The following is a 20,521-nucleotide window of genomic DNA, read 5'->3' on the forward strand; positions in this document are numbered from 1 at the left end:
AAAAGAACCATAAAAGAGAAGTACCAATTCCCCTGGGCCAAAGACTCCATACAATACCTTGGTATCAAACTTCCAAATACGACCAATATATTATTCCAATTAAACTTCGTCCCCCTACTCCACACCATCAAAAAGAACTATAAGACTTTTCTAAATTTCAACTTTCATGGGCAGGTAGATTAGCCGCCTTCAAAATGTTCTCTCTACCAAAACTAACGTACCTCTTGAGAACAATAAATATCCCCATAAACAATAAATACTTTACTGACCTGCACAACTACTATCATCCTTTCTTTGGAAAAACAAAAAGCATAGAATATCATTGACTACCTTATTCACCCCAAAGAAAAGTGGTGGTTTAGGGGTCCCTTGTTTCAAATCGCTATACCACGCCAGTATATTAAACATATCCAAAGATTGGTGGACAAATGCAAATAGTCCAATATGGGCAAATTTCGAAGCCAAATTATTGAAGAATAACTCCAAACATTTTTTAATGGCATGGATACTTAAACAACAAAATAAGCATACCCCCTTATCCTACCATTCAAGCAACAATTAATACCTGGAAATACGCCATGTCACTTTTCTTTTATAGCTCTTCAAATATATCCCTGAAGCTCCCACTTCAAATAGTTCCCTTCCTAATTGACAATATAAACATACAGAAATGGATAAATGTGGGAATTAATGACATCCAACAATTAGTATCTCCCCCTTCCATGCTTAATTTCCAACAAATCAAAGACAAATGTGACATTCCTAATTCCGAATTCCATACTTACCTACAATTAAGACACTTCTTAAATACATCGTACTCATGTCCACCCCAATGGTCAAAAACATTGCTATTTCTTTTTGAAAAAGATCTTCTATCCAAAAAAGGGATTTTAATCTGTTACAGCCATCTAACACACCACTACCAAGAAGGGCCACTTAAACACATCAAGTTTTGGGCCTCAGAAATGACAGATAGGATTGGTGAGCAAACAGTTTTGTTAGTTTTATTTAGACATTATAGGTATACTATAAGGTTTCTTTTTAGTATCTGTATTAAAATTTAGTTCTATCAACATTCAACAAAATCTCCTGTCTTATGCTGTATTGTTTCTTCTATTATACAACACAATGCTAAAATGTTTGTGCAACCTTTTCAGAAAAATTCAACAAAAATGTGAAGTTGAAAAAAAATTATGCACTAGTCATTGTCCTCGGTCTTACCATCCATTACAAACTGAATTCCATACATTGCACCATTCAGCCAGTGCACGCAGTCTACGCTCCTGGCCAGACAGATTTCCTTTGTAACCCAAGCTCAGGCGTATATCTGATAAAGGTGCCTGTTGAAAGAGGGTGCAGGAAAAAGCCGATTGTAGAATAAATGTACATTTACCAGTATTCTACTACTACATTCAATAAGTAAAACATTGGTAACTACCTTGACCTACTCTTGCACAGGACCACCCTTACCGCCCCCTCCCTCCCCCCCCCCCCCCCCCCCGTTATTGCCTAAATTTAAACCTCCCCCCATTGGTGGCTAATCTTTTTTTTTTCAAATTCTTTATTTATTAGAAAATTTTTCTTTCCATATAAAACTTCCATACACATTTTATATATATATATATATATATATATATATATATATATATATATATATATATATATATATATATATATATATATATATATATATATATATATATAAACATCTGGGCAAAAAAAAAGGGTGCATAGGTTATCGATATTACGTACATCGCATATATATACATACGAAACTCCATTATATATCCCAATAGGTTAATACATTATCATATTCTCTTCTGCACTCCTTAGCCTCTGCTCATAAAACTTCAAAACCTAAACTCAATCATCCACTTCAGAGGTTTTACCTGGGGGCTTTTAACCTTACACATCCCCAAATTACCCATTTCCTTCCCCCAATTACTCATGCATCCTCCATTCATTCTCACCCACATGGTCTTCTTTATATTTTGCTGTTCTATTCGCCCTTTCCCCCTCCTGCACCTTCCCCTGGACTTTTCCTTTTCTTTTCTCTTTTTCTCATATGTATTATATGTTTGTCCCCTCTCTCAGTCTGTTGTCCCCCTTAATTGTCTTTATCCATCTTTATCCAGTTCCCATTACCTGTCTATATTCCGCAGTCTTGGTAAATTCATCCCACTTCTCCCAGCTCACTTTAAATTGTTCCTCTTCACCTTTCAATGTACATATCATCTTTTCCATCCGTTGAATAAACAGTATTTCCCGGAACCACTCAATTAAAGGGGGGGCTAGATGTGATTTCCAATGCCTAGCAATGATAATTCTAGCCGCATTTAAAAAGTGTCGGCATATTGATTTTCTATATTGCTTTCTCCCATAGTCGTTATGATGTAGCAGGAAAAAAGCTGGATCATCTCCTGGAATTAGATCTGTCAATTCTACAATGTACTTTTTTACTTCCACCCAGAATCCCCTTATCCTTGAGCAGCTCCAAAAAACATGCATAAATGTTCCCTCCTCAAACTGACATCTCCAGCATCTCCTATCTGAGTCCGCATATATCCCTCCCAGCCTGACCGGAGTCATATACCATCTTGTAAGAATCTTAAAGCCGGATTCTTGTATCCTTGCTGATATTGAAGTTTTGTATGATCTTTCTATTATTCTTCCCCATTGTATATCCGTGAACGTATATTCTAAATCCTCCTGCCATTTTTCTCTATAATGGATTATCTGATCCTCCCTGTTCACCAATTCCCCATATATCATAGTCAAAACTTTTTTTGGTCTTTGTTTCATAGCACATATTTTTTCAAATTTAGTTAACTCTCTACAGAATTCCTCTTTTTTCCCCTGGGTCAGAACAAAATGATGGTACTGCATTAGTCTCCACCAATCCAGTCTAAGATCTCGGAACTCCTCTCTGATTTCATTTAGTGTTTTCCAATTCTTCCCGTTTAGTAGTGCACCAGCCCTAATCTCTATTTGAACACTTGCCTCCTCCTTTATATTCTTTCTGCAACCGGGTTCAAAGGCGGGGTTATCTAATATTGGGGAGGGACTAGGTGACAATTGTTGCTTTTCTTTGAATCTATTGTATATTGTTATTGTATGATTCACCAAAACACTGGCTGGGTGAGAACACCTGTACCTAGAACGGTACCATATTAGATTATTTAATGGATATTCAACCATATTTTGTTCTATCTCTACCCACATCTTCGTTCCACCACTACTATGCCAATCAATAGCTCTAGTTAAGACTGCTGCACTAAAATACAGGTATGGGTCTGGCACTGCCAATCCTCCCCTTGCTCTACTTTGGATCATTATTGAGAATTTCAATCTAGGGGGCTTGTCTTTCCAAACAAACCTCCCAAATTCCCTTCTCAATTCTTTAAAAAAACTCCTAGGCACAGGGATAGGTACTGTCTGGCATACATAAAGAAACCTAGGCATAGCATTCATTTTCAGTGTGTTAATTCGGTCCAACATTGTAAGATTAAGCTTTCTCCATTTAAGGAGATCTCTCTTAAGGGTAGAAAGCAGGGAACAATAATTTAATTGGTACATTTTTTGAATATCCACCGTTATTTTAATCCCCAAGTATGTAAGGGCCTCCCCCTCCCACCTAAATGGGTAATTGGCTTTTATATTATTTACTTCTTTAGGTGCTATTTTAATTCCCATGGCCTGACATTTATCCCAATTAATTCTCAAGTTTGATAATCTTCCATACCTCTCAAACTCCCGCATCAGGCAGGGTAGGGATATATGCGGACCCCTCAAATAAAAAAGCAGATCATCTGCGAATGCCGCTACCCGATGTTCCCTGTGCCCAATTTTCACCCCATTGATATCAGGATTATTCCTGATAATATTCAAAAAAGGTTCGAGGACCAGGGCAAATATCATCGGTGACAATGGGCATCCTTGGCGTACTCCATTCTGTATTGTCAGTGGTTCTGATAGGGTCCCATTGACCTTAACTCTAGCTGTTACCCCTCTATACAGGGCAAGGATCCATGCCTCCATATTCCCTCCCAGACCAATATGTTGTAATACCTTTCTCATGAAACCCCAGTCGACCCTGTCAAATGCCTTCTCCGCGTCTGTGGATAACAGCATGACAGGGTCGACCGAGGCCCCAGCCCACTGCACCACATCTATCGTCCTTATAGTATTATCTCGGGCCTCTCGCTCAGGAACAAATCCCACTTGATCTATATGAACAATACTACCCAACCATGGGGTCATCCGATTTGCCAATATTTTTGCATATACCTTTAAGTCAATATTGAGTAATGATATCGGCCTGTAATTTGCACACATGGATGGATCCTTGCCCTGCTTATGTATCACCACTATATGTGTGGTGGCTAATCTTAACCCACCCAGTGGTTCCGAATCTTAACCTGCCCCCGGTGGTGCCTAACCTTAACCCTCCTTGTGGTTCCTAACCTTAACCTCCCCACATTGGTGTCTAACCTTAACCCCCCCCCCCCCCCGCCTCCCAGTGGTGCCTAATTGTAAGCTCCTGTGGGCGCCTAACCTTAACCAACTTATCTTACCAAGTCTACTGACCCCCTGTTGAAAAGGGTGCCTGCCCCAGCACCTGCTATTTTAGCAGACCCCTTTTCAAAGAGACACATCTTGCACCCTTTTTAACTATTTCAAGGCTGCAGGTACTCCTGCGTGTACAGCATGCCAGTATGCATACTGCTGTGTCTTATATCTTACGGGTTTTCAGCTACTTATATGAATGGATTTACATATCATGCAAAAGCCTGAAATAAAATAGTAAAATAGTCCCTCTAGGCAACCATTCATTTCTATCACAGAACAGGCAGTCAGATCACGTGCTTCTTTGTATCTCCATAGGAATTACAGTTAATGAGTCGTCAAGTTTCAGTAATGAATGGAGATATCTGAACAGTTGTTATTTTTACAAATATATTGTATTACAGTTGTGTCATTACCTATAGAGGACTGCTGCTTGTTCTGGCTTATGACTTAGTATAAACTTACTTTCTTTCTTTTACATTTTTCCAGTCAATTAAAAGCATTATTGTATAGCGGTGGGAAAATAAACAGCCGAGTAGAATAGGGCGTTTGATGAGAAAAAACGATGTGATGAACAAAGAGCTTGTAAAAACATTCCCACTAATTTTAAAGCGTTAATGAGAACTTCCTCCTTGTCATGCTGGGTTCTCCAGTCTGCTCTATTGTATTTGTACAGTTTGTGGTGATAATAACTATTAAACATACCACTAATGTGCCTGCTTTGCTTCAGGACTCTTCCCAGAGCTTTTATGTTAAAAGAATATGATCAATATTAGTGATTCACCGGTATTCTGCATGTTAACCATTAATGGATGTTTTCCTCCGACTGAAAGACCTCCAGCTGTGTGCAGAGCGCTATACGCTACATAGCCATACAGAAAGCTGCCACTTACACTGATTTATTTCGCTGCTTGCAAAAACATGAGACACTTTGATTAAAAAGATGTATTTTCAGAATGTAGAAAACATGAAAAATGGATTATGAAGGTACGTCAAAAAAAGGAACACAGGGCAAATCTGAATCTCTTCAGATGAGAGACACGTTTGTTGAGAGAAGGTACAGGAAGCACAGTCATTCGTCTCACATTGCATTATATAAAAGGCAGTACAAATAGATTTATGGTATTGTGAAGAAACGCGGAAAAGCCGCCGCATGGACGCAGGATGAGGCGGCTGTTTCCGCGGCTGGCATAGCGGAACGCGGAGAAACCGCCGCGTCTGACGTGTCAGTTTGCGTGCACAGGCCTGCTACTGACAGTCTGACCAGGCGCGGGGAGGCCACCGCCTGTGCAGATAGCGGTGCGTCTCACCCCGCGTGCAGGCCAGCAGAGACATTGCAAAGAGTGACTGGTGTGGCTGGGACTGATAGTCCACACAGGTTCAGAATGACGTGCGCGCGCGCTGAGAGGCAAAGTTTATATGACAGCCAGAAGAAGGTCAGCTGACCAAGCTGGTCAGCTGACATTTCCACCACCTTTCATTGGTCCAGCACTTAGGGGAGGTGCTGGAAGCGCTGATGTATATATACTGGGTGCTGGTCAGTTCTCTGGTGTCTGGCGTTGCGATCACTACGTGGTAGCACTCAGACCTTGTCAGTATCTGTGTTCTAGCATAGTTTCCAAAGGTGTTGATGATCACGGAGCTCACACCTTAGCGTTAGGAATATTGAACTGTATTATTTGTTATGACCTTCTGCTTGCCTGACTAATCCGTCTGAATTCTGATTCTGTACCTTGCTTTTTCTGATATCCTGTTGCCAAACTCTGCTCGTTCCTGGACTCTGTATTTGCCTCCTGATTCTGTACCTTGCTATTCTGATACTCTGTTGCCAAACCCTGCCTGTTCATTGGATTCCCTATGTGTCTCCTGAATCTGTACCTTATCTGTCTGTGTGTTAACGACCTGGCTTGCTGACCTCGAGAACTGACCTTACTGTTAGAGGCAGTTCCCAGACCTGTTAGTGACACCCTCTCACTGGTGTCACTCACACTCTGTCCTTCCTACTCTCAGCCTAGCTCCTCCCCCGGGAGAGTCTGGGTCAACAGAAGGAACATACTTCTGTGCAGTACTCAAAGTATTGCTGTTGCACTTAACACTCACTTGTTATCTCAGGTGTCCAGAGGTTAGTAGATATATCTGATTATCGGTGATACTGCAAATCATCAATAATCGGGTATATTCTGTATTCTCGGTGATAGTGCAGTTCACCGGTAATCAGACCCTCTCCGTGTTACACCGATCGTTACAGGTATGTAATGGATATTTTCTCAAGAACTAAGACTGCTATAGCCATTGCATAAATTACTGCTGGTTATCATGTATTACTGATGCCTATGCTCAGGCTTGAGTTATCTAAACTTGAGATTTACCTTAGAAGTGAGTAGGTGCGAGGCAGCATTGGCCTTTTATCTGATGTGGCTTCCTGACTGAGCCTTATGGCCTAGCTGTTGTAGTGCAGATACTCTCCAAGGTGCAAAATATGTTCAGCTCTGAAGAAAGAAAAAAACAAAGAGCATGAGGATCGCCACATTGGAGCTAAACTAACCCCTTTTCCACCGACAAACAGCTGGCGATAAGCAGAAAGAGATCTTGTGAATGTGGTGGTCCCTTACAATGGCCAGCAGCATTTAGGGGGGGATGATTTGCAAAGGTGGCGGCTAAACCTACCCCATACAAAGCAACATACCAACTGCAGGTGACCAAAGAGGTCTTTGGTCATACCGTTTCATTTTCCCTTCCAGGCACCATAAATCCTCTGGCCCTGTTGGCTGCCCAACAATGGACACACACACCAAAATGTACAAAGGTCTTACTAAGATCTCTTAAAGAGGAGCTGTCAGCCATACTATCTCAGGAAAAAAAACAAATATATAAGTAGATAAATACTTGCTCTACTTACATAACATATGTATTGCACTGTCCATGCTATGATTCCTCTGAATTGTATAAAGGAAAAGTAGAGAATCCTATTCTAGACAGTTTCCATATTTACTGTGGCTATTTTGAAGCCAGTCGTGATGTAATATCCGCCCTTAATCTCCTCTGCCTGATTTGCCCACCCTTCACTATAGAAAGTGCATTGTTTCAGCCTGAGAAATGTTGGCTAATCAGAGAGGAACAGAGGTGTGGGAGGGGAAAACAGGAGGGAAAGAGGCTTCAGTCAATCAGGTTGCATTAATTAAGTCTGAGGGGAAGTAGAGAAGCAAAAAAAGACAACCCAGCATGCCCTGCAACTTCTCTTTTGTTTACCAAATTTTCTGGGGTACCAAATAAGGGTCATGTAAACTGGGGAATGATAATTTATCAACAAGAAAAATAATAGTGATTTTAACTTTTGGATTGTCTGGTTAGCATCCTTATTACTTGTTTACCAGATAAAAATAAAGAATTGATTTTTGATTTTATGCCCGACAGTTACTCTTTAAACAATTACCAGTCATATAAAAATTAGATTCAATAAGACCACAAAGGGCCCAAACCAATTCACTTTTTCTCCTATGTTTTCTCCTAGGTGATATTTTCACATCTTGTTAAAATGCCTTTTAAGCTACCAGCAAGCAAGAAAATACTCAAAATAATGTTGACAGTACTTTTTCACCTACTTTTTAGTACTTTTTTGATTGCTAATTGATGAAAAGTAATTTCAAAGTGAACCCAAGGTGAAAATAAACTATTAGATAAATAACTATTTATTTTCCTACTCTAAAAAAATATGTTTTGAAGATATCCCATGGTTTTATTTTATATTTAAACATTTACAAAGTAGACTGAATGTTTTATTGTCTGTGCTCAATGACAGTCTGTTAAGTGTCCCAGAGTTAAAATACATGAATTATTGATCTTTTTCTATCTCTTCCCTTCCCTCAGAAGTTGTATTCTGCCAGGAAGACTTTTAAAGCTGTAATTTGCTTATCAGTGAGATTTACTATATAGGTATTTACTGACAAGACAGAAGCTGTCACTTGCATGCCTGAAAAGTAACTTTTTTCAGGCAGCAAAAGTAAAAAAATAACAGCCTGGCTATTAATATATTTTGCACTGTACATACACATGTTTATCTTATCATGTCACAGAAGCTGAAAATATCTGCTAGGAGAAAAAGTGAATAGGATTGGGCTCAAGGTGGCAACTTTTTTTCATCCTAAAAGTGCTAAAATATTTCAGGGTTCTTCTCCCAGGCCCCAACTTGACCCGCCCCTTCCTCCATGCCCTTGTGTGTTGCTTTAAGTATCCTGTTCCCAGTTTGTTTCTTCCTGGCTTCTCCATGTTCTAAACTTTTGAGGAGATGTGGCTATTGATTACTTATCAAACTTTATAGGAAGAACTCTTGCAGTAGAGATCTAAACAGCTGCTATAAAAAGAAACAAGTGGTCACTTTTAGCTGCATATAGAAGACTCTGATTGTCAGCCTTTTCTCTTTTCTGAGTCTCGGCAGGCCAAGCTTAACCACTTGCCGACCGCCCACAGCCCATGGGCGGCGGCAAAGTGGATGCCTTAAGGACCGCAATACGCCTTAGGGCGTTGCGTCCTTTTCCTATGCCGGGGGAGCGATCGCGTCATTGATGACGCGCGCTTCCCCCGGCAACTGGCTCCGCCCACCCGCCGTAACATCCCGCCGGCCATACGGAAGCGCCGGCGGGATGTTAACCCCGCGATCGCCGCTACAAAGTGTATAATACACTTTGTAATGTATACAAAGTGTATTATACAGGCTGCCTCCTGCCCTGGTGGTCCCAGTGTCGGAGGGACCACCAGGGCAGGCTGCAGCCACCCTAGTCTGCACCCAAACACACTGATCTGCCCCCCCCGCCCACTGATCGCCCACAGCACCCCTCAGACCCCCCCCTGCCCACCCCCCAGACCCCTGTTTGCACCCAATCACCCCCCTAATAACCCATCAATCACTCCCTGTCACTATCTATCAACGCTAATTTTTTTTTTATCTCCCCCCCTGCCCCCTGCCCCCTCCTGATCACCCCCCCACCCCTCAGATTCTCCCCAGGACCCCCCCCCCCCAGACCGCCCCCCTGTGTACTGTATGCATCTATCCCCCCTGATAACCTGTCAATCACCTGTCAATCACCCATCAATCACCCATCAATGACCCCCTGTAACTGCCACCCAACAATCAGCCCCTAACCTGCCCCTTGCGGGCAATCTGATCACCCCCCCACACCAATAGATCGCCCGCAGATCCGACATCAGATCACCTCCCAAATCCATTGTTTACATCTATTCTCTCCTCTAAACACCCACTAATTACCCATCAATCACCCCCTATCACCACCTGTCACTGTTACCTATCAGATCAGACCCTAATCTGCCCCTTGCGGGCACCCAATCACCCGCCCACACGCTCAGATTGCCCTCAGACCCCCCCTCCCCCCCTTATCAATTCGCCAGTGCATTAATTACATCTGGTCTTCCCTGTAATAATCCACTGATCACCTGTCGATCACCTGCCAATCACCTATCACCCATCAATCACCCCCTGTCACCCCCTGTCACTGCCATCCATCAATCAGCCCCTAACCTGCCCCTTGCGGGCAATTTGATCACCCACCCACACCAATAGATCGCCCGCAGATCCGACATCAGATCACCTCCCAAATCCATTGTTTACATCTATTCTCTCCTCTAAACACCCACTAATTACCCATCAATCACCCCCTATCACTACCTGTCACTTTTACCTATCAGATCAGACCCTAATCTGACCCTTGCGGGCACCCAATCACCCGCCAACACGCTCAGATTGCCCTCTGACCCCCCCTTATCAATTTGCCAGTGCATTAATTACATCTGTTCTTCCCTGTAATAACCCACTGATCACCTGTCAATCACCTGCCAATCACCTATCACCCATCAATCACCCCCTGTCACCCCCTGTCACTGCCACCCATCAATCAGCCCCTAACCTGCCCCTTGCGGGCAATTTGATCACCCACCCACACCAATAGATCGCCCGCAGATCCGACATCAGATCACCTCCCAAATCCATTGTTTACATCTATTCTCTCCTCTAAACACCCACTAATTACCCATCAATCACCCCCTATCACCACCTGTCACTTTTACCTATCAGATCAGACCCTAATCTGCCCCTTGCGGGCACCCAATCACCCGCCAACACGCTCAGATTGCCCTCTGACCCCCCCTTATCAATTCGCCAGTGCATTAATTACATCTGTTCTTCCCTGTAATAACCCACTGATCACCTGTCAATCACCTGCCAATCACCTATCACCCATCAATCACCCCCTGTCACTGCCACCCATCAATCAGCCCCTAACCTGCCCCTTGCGGGCAATCTGATCACCCACCCACACCATCCGATCGCCTGCAGACCCGCAGTCAGATCACCTCCCAAGTGCATTGCATCTGTTCTCTCCTCTAAACACCCACTAATTACCCATCAATCACCCCCTGTCACTGCTACCCATCAGATTAGACCACCATCTGCCCCTAGGGCACCCAATCACCCGCCCACACCCTCAGACCCCAGCCCTGATCACCTCGCCATTGCATTACTTGCATCTATTCCCCCCACTAATCACACCTTGAGACACCCATCAATCACCTCCTGTCACTACCTGTCACCCCCTAGCACACCTACCCATCAGATCAGGCCCTAATTTGCCCCGTGTGGGCTCCTGATCACTCGGCCAAACCCTCAGATCCCCCTCAGACCCCCTTCCGATCACCTCCCCAGTGCATTGAGTGCATCTATTTTCCCCTCTAATCACCCCCTGAGACACCCATCAATCACCTCCTGTCACCCCCCTAGCACTCCTATCCATCAGATCAGGCCCAATACAACCTGTCATCTAAAAGGCCACCCTGCTTATGACCGGTTCCACAAAATTCGTCCCCTCATAGACCACCTGTCATCAAAATTTGCAGATGCTTATACCCCTGAACAGTCATTTTGAGACATTTGGTTTCCAGACTACTCACGGTTTTGGGCCCGTAAAATGCCAGGGCGGTATAGGAACCCCACAAGTGACCCCATTTTAGAAAAAAGACACCCCAAGGTATTCTGTTAGGTGTATGACGAGTTCATAGAAGATTTTATTTTTTGTCAAAAGTTAGCGGAAATTGATTTTTATTGGGTTTTTTTTCACAAAGTGTCATTTTTCACCAACTTGTGACTAAAAATAAAATCTTCGATGACCTCGCCATACACCTAATGGAATACCTTGGGGTGTCTTCTTTCTAAAATGGGGTCACTTGTGGGGTTCCTATACTGCCCTGGCATTTTAGGGGCCCTAAACCGTGAGGAGTAGTCTAGAAAACAAATGCCTCAAAATGACCTGGGAATAGGACGTTGGGCCCCTTAGCGCACCTAGGCTGCAAAAAAAGTGTCACACATGTGGTATCGCCGTACTCAGGATAAGTAGTATAATGTGTTTTGGGGTGTATTTTTACACATACCCATGCTGGGTGGGAGAAATCTCTCTGTAAATGGACAATTGTGTGTAAAAAAAAATCAAACAATTGTCATGTACAGAGATATTTCTACCACCCAGCATGGGTATGTGTAAAAATACACCACAAAACACATTATACTACTTCTCCTGAGTACGGCGGTACCACATGTGTGGCACTTTTTTACACCCTAAGTGCGCTAAGGGGCCCAAAGTCCAATGAGTACCTTTAGGATTTCACAGGTCATTTTGCGACATTTAGTTTCAAGACTACTCCTCGCGGTTTAGGGCCCCTAAAATGCCAGGGCAGTATAGGAACCCCACAAATGACCCCATTCTAGAAAGGAGACACCCAAAGGTATTCCGTTAGGAGTATGGTGAGTTCATAGAAGATTTTATTTTTTGTCACAAGTTAGCGGAATATGACACCTTGTGAAGAAAACCAATTTAAATCAATTTCCGCTAACTTGTGGCAAAAAATAAAATCTTCTATGAACTCACCATACTCCTAACGGAATACCTTGGGGTGTCTTCTTTGTAAAATGGGGTCATTAGTGGGGTTCCTATACTGCCCTGGCATTTTAGGGGCCCTAAACCGTGAGGAGTAGTCTTGAAACAAAAATGACCTGTGAAATCCTAAAGGTACTCATTGGACTTTGGGCCCTTTAGCGCAGTTAGGGTGCAAAAAAGTGCCACACATGTGGTATTGCCGTACTCAGGAGAAGTAGTATAATGTGTTTTGGGGTGTATTTTTACACATACCCATGCTGGGTGGGAGAAATACCTCTGTAAATGACAATCTTTTGATTTTTTTACACACAATTGTCCATTTACAGAGTTATTTCTCCCACCCAGCATGGGTATGTGTAAAAATACACCCCAAAACACATTGTACTACTTCTCCCGAGTACGGCGATACCACATGTGTGGCACTTTTTTGCACCCTAACTGCGCTAAAGGGCCCAAAGTCCAATGAGTACCTTTAGGATTTCACAGGTCATTTTGAGAAATTTCGTTTCAAGACTACTCCTCACGGTTTAGGTCCCCTTAAATGCCAGGGCAGTATAGGAACCCCACAAATGACCCCATTTTAGAAAGAAGACACCCCAAGGTATTCCGTTAGTAGTATGGCGAGTTCATAGAAGATTTTATTTTTTGTCACAAGTTAGCGGAAATTGATTTTAATTGTGTTTTTTTCACAAAGTGTCATTTTCCGCTAACTTTTGACAAAAAATACAATCTTCTATGAACTCACCATACTCCTAACGGAATACCTTGGGGTGTCTTGTTTCTAAAATGGGGTCATTTGTGGGGTTCCTATACTGCCCTGGCATTTTAGGGGCCCTAAACCGTGAGGAGTAGTCTTGAAACGAAATTTCTCAAAATGACCTGTGAAATCCTAAAGGTACTCATTGGACTTTGGGCCCTTTAGCCCAGTTTGGGTGCAAAAAAGTGCCACACATGTGGTATTGCCGTACTCAGGAGAAGTAGTATAATGTGTTTTGTGGTGTATTTTTACACATACCCATGCTGAGTGGGAGAAAGATCTCTGTAAATGAACAATTGTGTGTAAAAAAAATTAACAAATTGTCATTTACAGAGATATTTCTCCCACCCAGCATGGGTATGTGTAAAAATACACCCCAAAACACATTATACTACTTCTCCTGAGTACGGCAATACCACATGTGTGGCACTTTTTTGCAGCCTAACTGCGCTAAGGGGTCCAAAGTCCAATGAGCACCTTTAGGCTTTACAGGGGTGCTTACAATTTAGCACCCCCAAAATGTCAGGACAGTAAACACACCCCACAAATGACCCCATTTTGGAAAGTAGACCCTTCAAGGTATTCAGAGAGGGGCATGGTGAGTCCGTGGCAGATTTCATTTTTTTTTGTCGCAAGTTAGAAGAAATGGAAACTTTTTTTTTTTTTTTTTCTCACAAAGTGTCATTTTCTGCTTACTTGTGACAAAAAATAATATCTTCTATGAACTCACTATGCCTCTCAGTGAATACTTTGGGATGTCTTCTTTCCAAAATGGGGTCATTTGGGGGGTATTTATACTATCCTGGAATTCTAGCCCCTCATGAAACATGACAGGGGGTCAGAAAAGTCAGAGATGCTTGAAAATGGGAAAATTCACTTTTTGCACCATAGTTTGTAAACGCTATAACTTTTACCCAAACCAATAAATATACACTGAATGGGGTTTTTTTTATCAAAAACATGTTTGTCCACATTTTTCGCGCTGCATGTATACAGAAATTTTACTTTATTTGAAAAATGTCAGCACAGAAAGTTAAAAAAATCATTTTTTTGCCAAAATTCATGTCTTTTTTGATGAATATAATAAAAAGTAAAAATCGCAGGAGCAATCAAATAGCACCACAAGAAAGCTTTATTAGTGACAAGAAAAGGAGCCAAAATTCATTTAGGTGGTAGGTTGTATGAGCGAGCAATAAACCGTGAAAGCTGCAGTGGTCTGAATGGAAAAAAAGTGGCCGGTCCTTAAGGGGTAGAAAGCCCTAGGTCCTCAAGTGGTTAAAGCCTTAGTTCAGCTTCCTATTTTGCATGATTGTAAATTTAGTAACAATACACAATGTTTTGTGCATTATATAGCTGCACTTTCTGCAATGCATATATTGGCATGTCTGGCATGTGAGCAAAAGCTCAATTTCTATAGTGAATTAATCCCGGATTTGAATTAAAGCGGAATATAACCCTGCATTTCAACTTTGCTCTAAAACATTATTTACAGTATATTATATGCAACCAGCATTTTTTTTTTACTAGACCAGCATTGGAAGGGTTACACAGGGCTTTAAAGTCCCTGGAGATTTCTGCAGACGAATCCGAACTTGAGTTAGATACTTTTTGTTTACAAATATGTGTTTATTGTGACTCATCTCTCTCACTGAGAAGGAGCTTGGAGGACAGCCAAAGAGATGTATCTATTGATAAACAATTACACACTAACTAAATAGAATGTAACTATCTGAATGTCTGCACGGAACTTAAAACCTCTGTGTTTAACCCTTCCAATGCTGGTCTAGTAAAAAAAAAATGCTTTTTGCATATAATATGCTGTAAATAATGTTTTAGAGCAAAGTTGAAATGCAGGGTTATATTCCGCTTTAAGCCCAGATCTGGTTTTCAGTTAAGAACAATAATCAGTGGTATTCAGTGGCATAGTTAAGGAGCTATGGGTCCCAGTGCAAGTTTTACATGCCCCCCCCCAACCCCCCCAAGCACTCTATATATAACAATTGATAAAACCTGCCAAGGATTTCCACAGTGTCAGAGGTGCAAGAAGGGGATGAGAAACCGTTTGTTAATGATTACTACTATTTAAAGCATCTATAGAAGTGAGTATTAGCAGCACAGGGCCAATAGAGAGCTAATATTATGTTAGAGGGAGGGCCCCTCGGGGCCCCTCTGACCCAAGGGCCCCGATGCGGTCACTACCTCTGCACTCCCTATTGCTACGCTACTGGTGGTATTTAATATGCTGTTTACTGCAGCCAGACTAATTTAGTGGAATCAGGCGCCAAGTATTCATATGATATACTGGAGATGTGCTTAGCAGCCAGTGCCTATACATATGTGAAGAAGTTATACTGTATGTATGTCGTGTCATTTCTGAAAATAACTAATCAATCAGCTTCTGATCTCCTATGGTTTTTCTACAGCAATCAGGTAGGGAATGTTTAGCTTCCTAGTCAGTTGTTTATTGCTGTCTGGGTAAAGGAGATTTCCATTCATTTCCTAATCTACTAACATAGTACAGAAAACAGGAACTGGAATGAAAGCTTAACATTGGGAACTATACTGTAGTAAAAAAATAAATGTTTAATGCTATGGAAAAGTTTTAGGACATCTATTGCTAAAAATGCACAGAACTGTGCGAATGTCAGGCCTGTAGAGAGGCTTTACTGAAAAAGCACACAGAAAGAGTACCCCCTCCTGTTTCTCAGCCCTCCACTGATTTCTACTTGTATGAGAGTTCCTTCCCTAGCCCCCGACTAGATTTTTTATAAGAAGATTATGTAGACACAAATACTATATATTAGATAGTGTTAGAATGAGTGTTTCTCTAACCTCATTTAGGATATTTTTTTCCTATGTCCCAGTCTCTTACAATAGATTTTAAAAATATGACAGGTTGTGAACTAGTCCATCTCCTCATGGGGTTTTCTTCATTTTGATAAGCACTTCCTGGAAGGCAGTTGTACAGTCACACTGCCAAAATATTGTGCAACCTAGTAGGGAGGCTGTTTGGCATCTTGGTATAGATCCTCTCCATTTTGTGCTTTTGTAAATAATAAGGAGATGTACTATTCAACAACCTGTCAGATTTGTACTGCTTACTGGAAGTGACAGCTACATAAGAGAAGAGTAATTTACAGTGCATTTTACTCTGTCAGAAATGTACTTTCATGTGCATTTTAAATTGTTTGTGATGGTGGTCCTTTAAATTCATACCAGTGTGTGTTTGTGTGTCTATGGTAGACAAAGTAAATGTGAGCACTTTGGTGACAGGTACTGATATTACACAGAAGTGCAGAACTGGTATGTCCTATATAATTACAGGATAATAATATCTTTCTACTTTCATCTAGGTAGCAATTGACTTCACAGCTTCAAATGGAGACCCACGAAACAGCTGCTCCCTGCACTACATCCATCCTTATCAGCCCAATGAGTATCTGAAAGCACTGGTGGCTGTTGGGGAAATTTGCCAAGACTATGACAGGTAACATACTGTTTGTGGCAAGGCGCTTCTCAGGGGATGTTATTATATGTCTTTCTGTAATTGTTTACCAGGTTCTGATGACTGGCTTGTCGATTACTTTGTAATTATTTTGGAGAGTCTTGAGGCAAGAAGATGTTTATCTGCTGTGGCACTTGTACGGCTAGTCCCCATAGAATTCAATAAGCAACTAGATGTAGAGAGTGTATAATACTACCTGCATTCTTCTTTCATCTGCAGTACCCTGCCTACTGCTATCGCGCGGTTGTAGGAGAACTGACTCTAAGGCCTCGTTCACATCTACCTGACGCAGATGGCCGTGCGATCCGAACGCAGCGCATCCGATCGCACGCCATCTGCGCCGCTGATCCCATCCTTTGACAGTGATGGGATCAGCTCTGCGCTTCCGGGTAAAATGCATGCAGCAGTACGCAAGTGCTTCCCAGCACATCGTACTGCTGCGCAGCGCAGTAGATGTGAACGGTAGAAGGGCAGTCTATGCCCTTCTCCCATTCCGGCGGTACGCAGCAGTTGCGCAGCAGCGGTTAAAAGCGCCCCAGATGTGAACGAGGCCTGAGCTGAGAATAGACATTTTTTTGTCCATTCTTCACTTATCCCAAAACTGACAGTGAACGGCTCTTATTTTACCACATGGTTTCCAGCTTAATGTGGACATGTGTGTGTGATGTCACACACGTGCCCATGTTACAGCGTCATCCACGTGGGGCGTGCGTATTTGAAAAAAAGTGTGGAGATGAAGCCTGTGGCGGACACCAACAGGTAAAGTATTCATGCACGGCACAGGGGGGGGGGGGGGGGGCACATCATTTTACACTAGGGCGGACAGTCCCAGGTGCTCCGTTGCATCCGTTGCTAGTCCCGATATTGCAAGCCATTACCTCCGTGAACCCGATTGAGCACATCTTGCAGCATCCAATTCGATTATAATACTCAAATCGGATGATCGATTGGCCGCCAAGTCACCTGATGTATGGCCACCTTTATCCTCTGATGAGATTACAATATCTGTTCCATTGTGTCATTGGTGTAGCAATAGGGGATGCAGAGGTCACGATCACACTGGGGCCCTTGGGCCAGAGGAGCCCCAAGGGACCCCCCCCCCCCCCCTCAACCACAGTATTAGCTCTTTATTAGTCCTGTACTGATAATAATCACTTCTATAGATGCTTTGAATAGTAGTGATCTTTAAAAGGTATTATTTTTTACAAAACGTTGTTTTTTCTACCTATATAGTGATCTATAAAAAAAAAAGACAAACACTTATATAGCGCTTTTCTCCTGGCGGACTCAAAGCGCCAGAGCTGCAGCCACTAGGGCGCGCTCTATAGGCAGTAGCAGTGTTAGGGAGACTTGCCTAAGGTCTCCTGCTAAATTGGTGCTGGCTTACTGAACAGGCAGAGCTGAGATTCGAACCCTGGTCTCCCATGTCAGAGGCAGAGCCCTTAACCATTACACTATCCAGCCACAAACTGTTGCCCATCCTGCACTCCTAATACTGTGCTTGTCCTTGGCAAGTTTTGGTGCCCCGCATCAATTAATATGTATACAACGTTTGGGGGGCCCCAATGTAAAACTCGCACTGGGGCCCATAGCTCCTTAGCTATGCCACTGCATCGTATGTATCCAATTTACATATGCTTTTGGATCTGCTATTTGCCATCAGATAAAAAATAAATTCCATACAACCTTCTGCCCATTCCAGCTGTAAACACCTCACAAAAGATATGAGTTACCCGTACATGGCTGAGCTTCATGCAGCACAAAATGTAATTTGATTCAAGAATGACCACTCTTCTTTTCTGTTGACTTTAAATCTATACAGCAATGTGATATTGACTTTTTATGCTCAGTACAAGTATTACTCGTTTACTGACATTTTTCCATAGTCCATATAACACATCGTACACATAACACAGCAAAGCCACTAAGTACGACGGTATTGAATTTTCTTTCAGCGGCTCATAATCCCAAGAAAACCTTTAAATACCTTTCTATGGAGAACCATTTATACGTTTTATAGACAAACTGCTGAAAATGCACACTGCCATAATTTGATTTGGCCCTAAGTTACCTATATTACTTAACACTTATGAAGCCAGCAATTAAATTTATATGAACTACTACTTCAGTATGGAGCCCGGAAGATATCAATTTGTGTCTAAAGGTTACCGTTCCTCGAGCAGTAAATATCACTGTGCAACAGCTCCGCTTCCATATCCTAAGGCTACTATCACACTACGGGGTTGATTCATGAAACGGTGCCAACTCATAGCACAGCCGCACTAGTGTTTCGCACGCGTTACAACGCGCGTAACAGTTTCGCACGCGAATGCAAATTTTTGCACGCAAAGGCGGCATAACAAAGCGCGCAAAATTGTGCATTTGCGCATGAAAACCGTTACGCGAGTTACAACGCACGCAAAACGCTAGCGCGGCCGTGCTATGAGTTACCACGGTTTCGTGAATCAACCCCTACATCTGTTGCGCTGTAATGGACAATATCATTGTATTGCAATGCCATTGTACCTTCACATTTGCAATTTAGTGGTGCCATGGATTAGACTGCTTTTACACTAGGGGGCTGATTGCCAAAGCTTTTTTGTTAAATTAACTCACCTTACTTATTAACTCACAATTTATCGCTCCTTAAAGCAAACCTGAAGTGATTTTTAAATTAAAAAACAGATACTTACCTAAGGATAGGGAAGGCTCTGGGTCCTACTGAGCCTTCCCATTCCTCTCACGGTCCCCGCACTGTCTCCCCATTCAAATCTCACACTGCGAGAAGCTGCAGAAGTCTTCTGTAAGCCGAGTGCGCCCAAACACGGGTGGCCCCCATACTGTGCATGTACAAGTGTGCAAGAGAGTGTGCTTGCGCAGGAACAGTGTGGAGCAGCCCATCTTTGGGAGCACTCAGGCTCCCAAAGACAAAGCCTCCCACAATGGAAGAGAGCAGTCTTCGATCCATCAGTCGAAGACTGCTGACGGGGTTACGGCACTGGAACGACCAGGAGGACCAGGAGAGATCTATACAACCCAAAGCCTTCCCCCTTTTTAAGTAAGTATTTGTTGTTGTTTTTTTATTTCAAAATAACTTCAGGCTCACTTTAAATGACTTAACTCATGATTTATCTATCTCTCCTTAAAGAGAACCAGAGACGAAGCACCCTCATGTAGTCTACCTTATAAGTCAGTGGGAACATGACAGTAAACACCTAATCTGCTCTTTGTTTCATTGTTCTCTGTTTAATCTGACTGTTATCACCTCTGATAAGAATCCCCGACTGAGCATTCAGTCTGGCTTTGCTACGGAATGATTATAGCTGAGTCTGTCTTCTCTGGTGTCCTTTCAAGCCCAAGCCTGCCCCTTGTGGCTCTGCTATAATGACTAAGCTATAATCATTCCCGGCAAAGCCAGACTGAATGCTCAGTTGGGGATTCTTATCACAGCTGATAACAGACACTTTTAGCAGTGAGGATGAAATGGAGAGCAGGGTAGGTGTTTTCTCTAATGTTCCCACTGATATATATGGTAAAATACATGAGGGTGCTTCATCTCTGGTTCACTTTAACTGACTAAACTCATGGTTTATCACTCCCTATTTGACTTAACTGATTTATCTTTCCTCATCTTTTTCTCTCATGCATTAGCGCTCCTTATAATTAAGGTGAAAACGCTATGTGAATCAACCCCCATGTCCGATGCATCGCAGCACTCAATAATAACATTGCATCACAACCCTTGGGGCTGTCACA

The 20,521-nt window shown here is 42.5% G+C and overlaps 1 protein-coding gene across 2 annotated transcripts in view; it reads left to right on the forward strand.

Annotated features, from left to right (window-relative positions):
- Nucleotides 1-20,521, forward strand: part of CPNE4 (copine 4) — a 672,213-nt gene that overhangs the window by 562,618 nt on the left and 89,074 nt on the right. For both annotated transcript variants that reach the window (XM_068236266.1, XM_068236267.1), the window contains exon 11: nucleotides 16,614-16,747. In XM_068236266.1, the coding sequence (XP_068092367.1) occupies nucleotides 16,614-16,747 (134 nt within the window). The remainder of the gene's footprint in view (nucleotides 1-16,613; nucleotides 16,748-20,521) is intronic.

The sequence above is a fragment of the Hyperolius riggenbachi genome, chromosome 5 (assembly GCF_040937935.1).
Source record: "Hyperolius riggenbachi isolate aHypRig1 chromosome 5, aHypRig1.pri, whole genome shotgun sequence".
NCBI lineage: Eukaryota > Metazoa > Chordata > Amphibia > Anura > Hyperoliidae > Hyperolius > Hyperolius riggenbachi.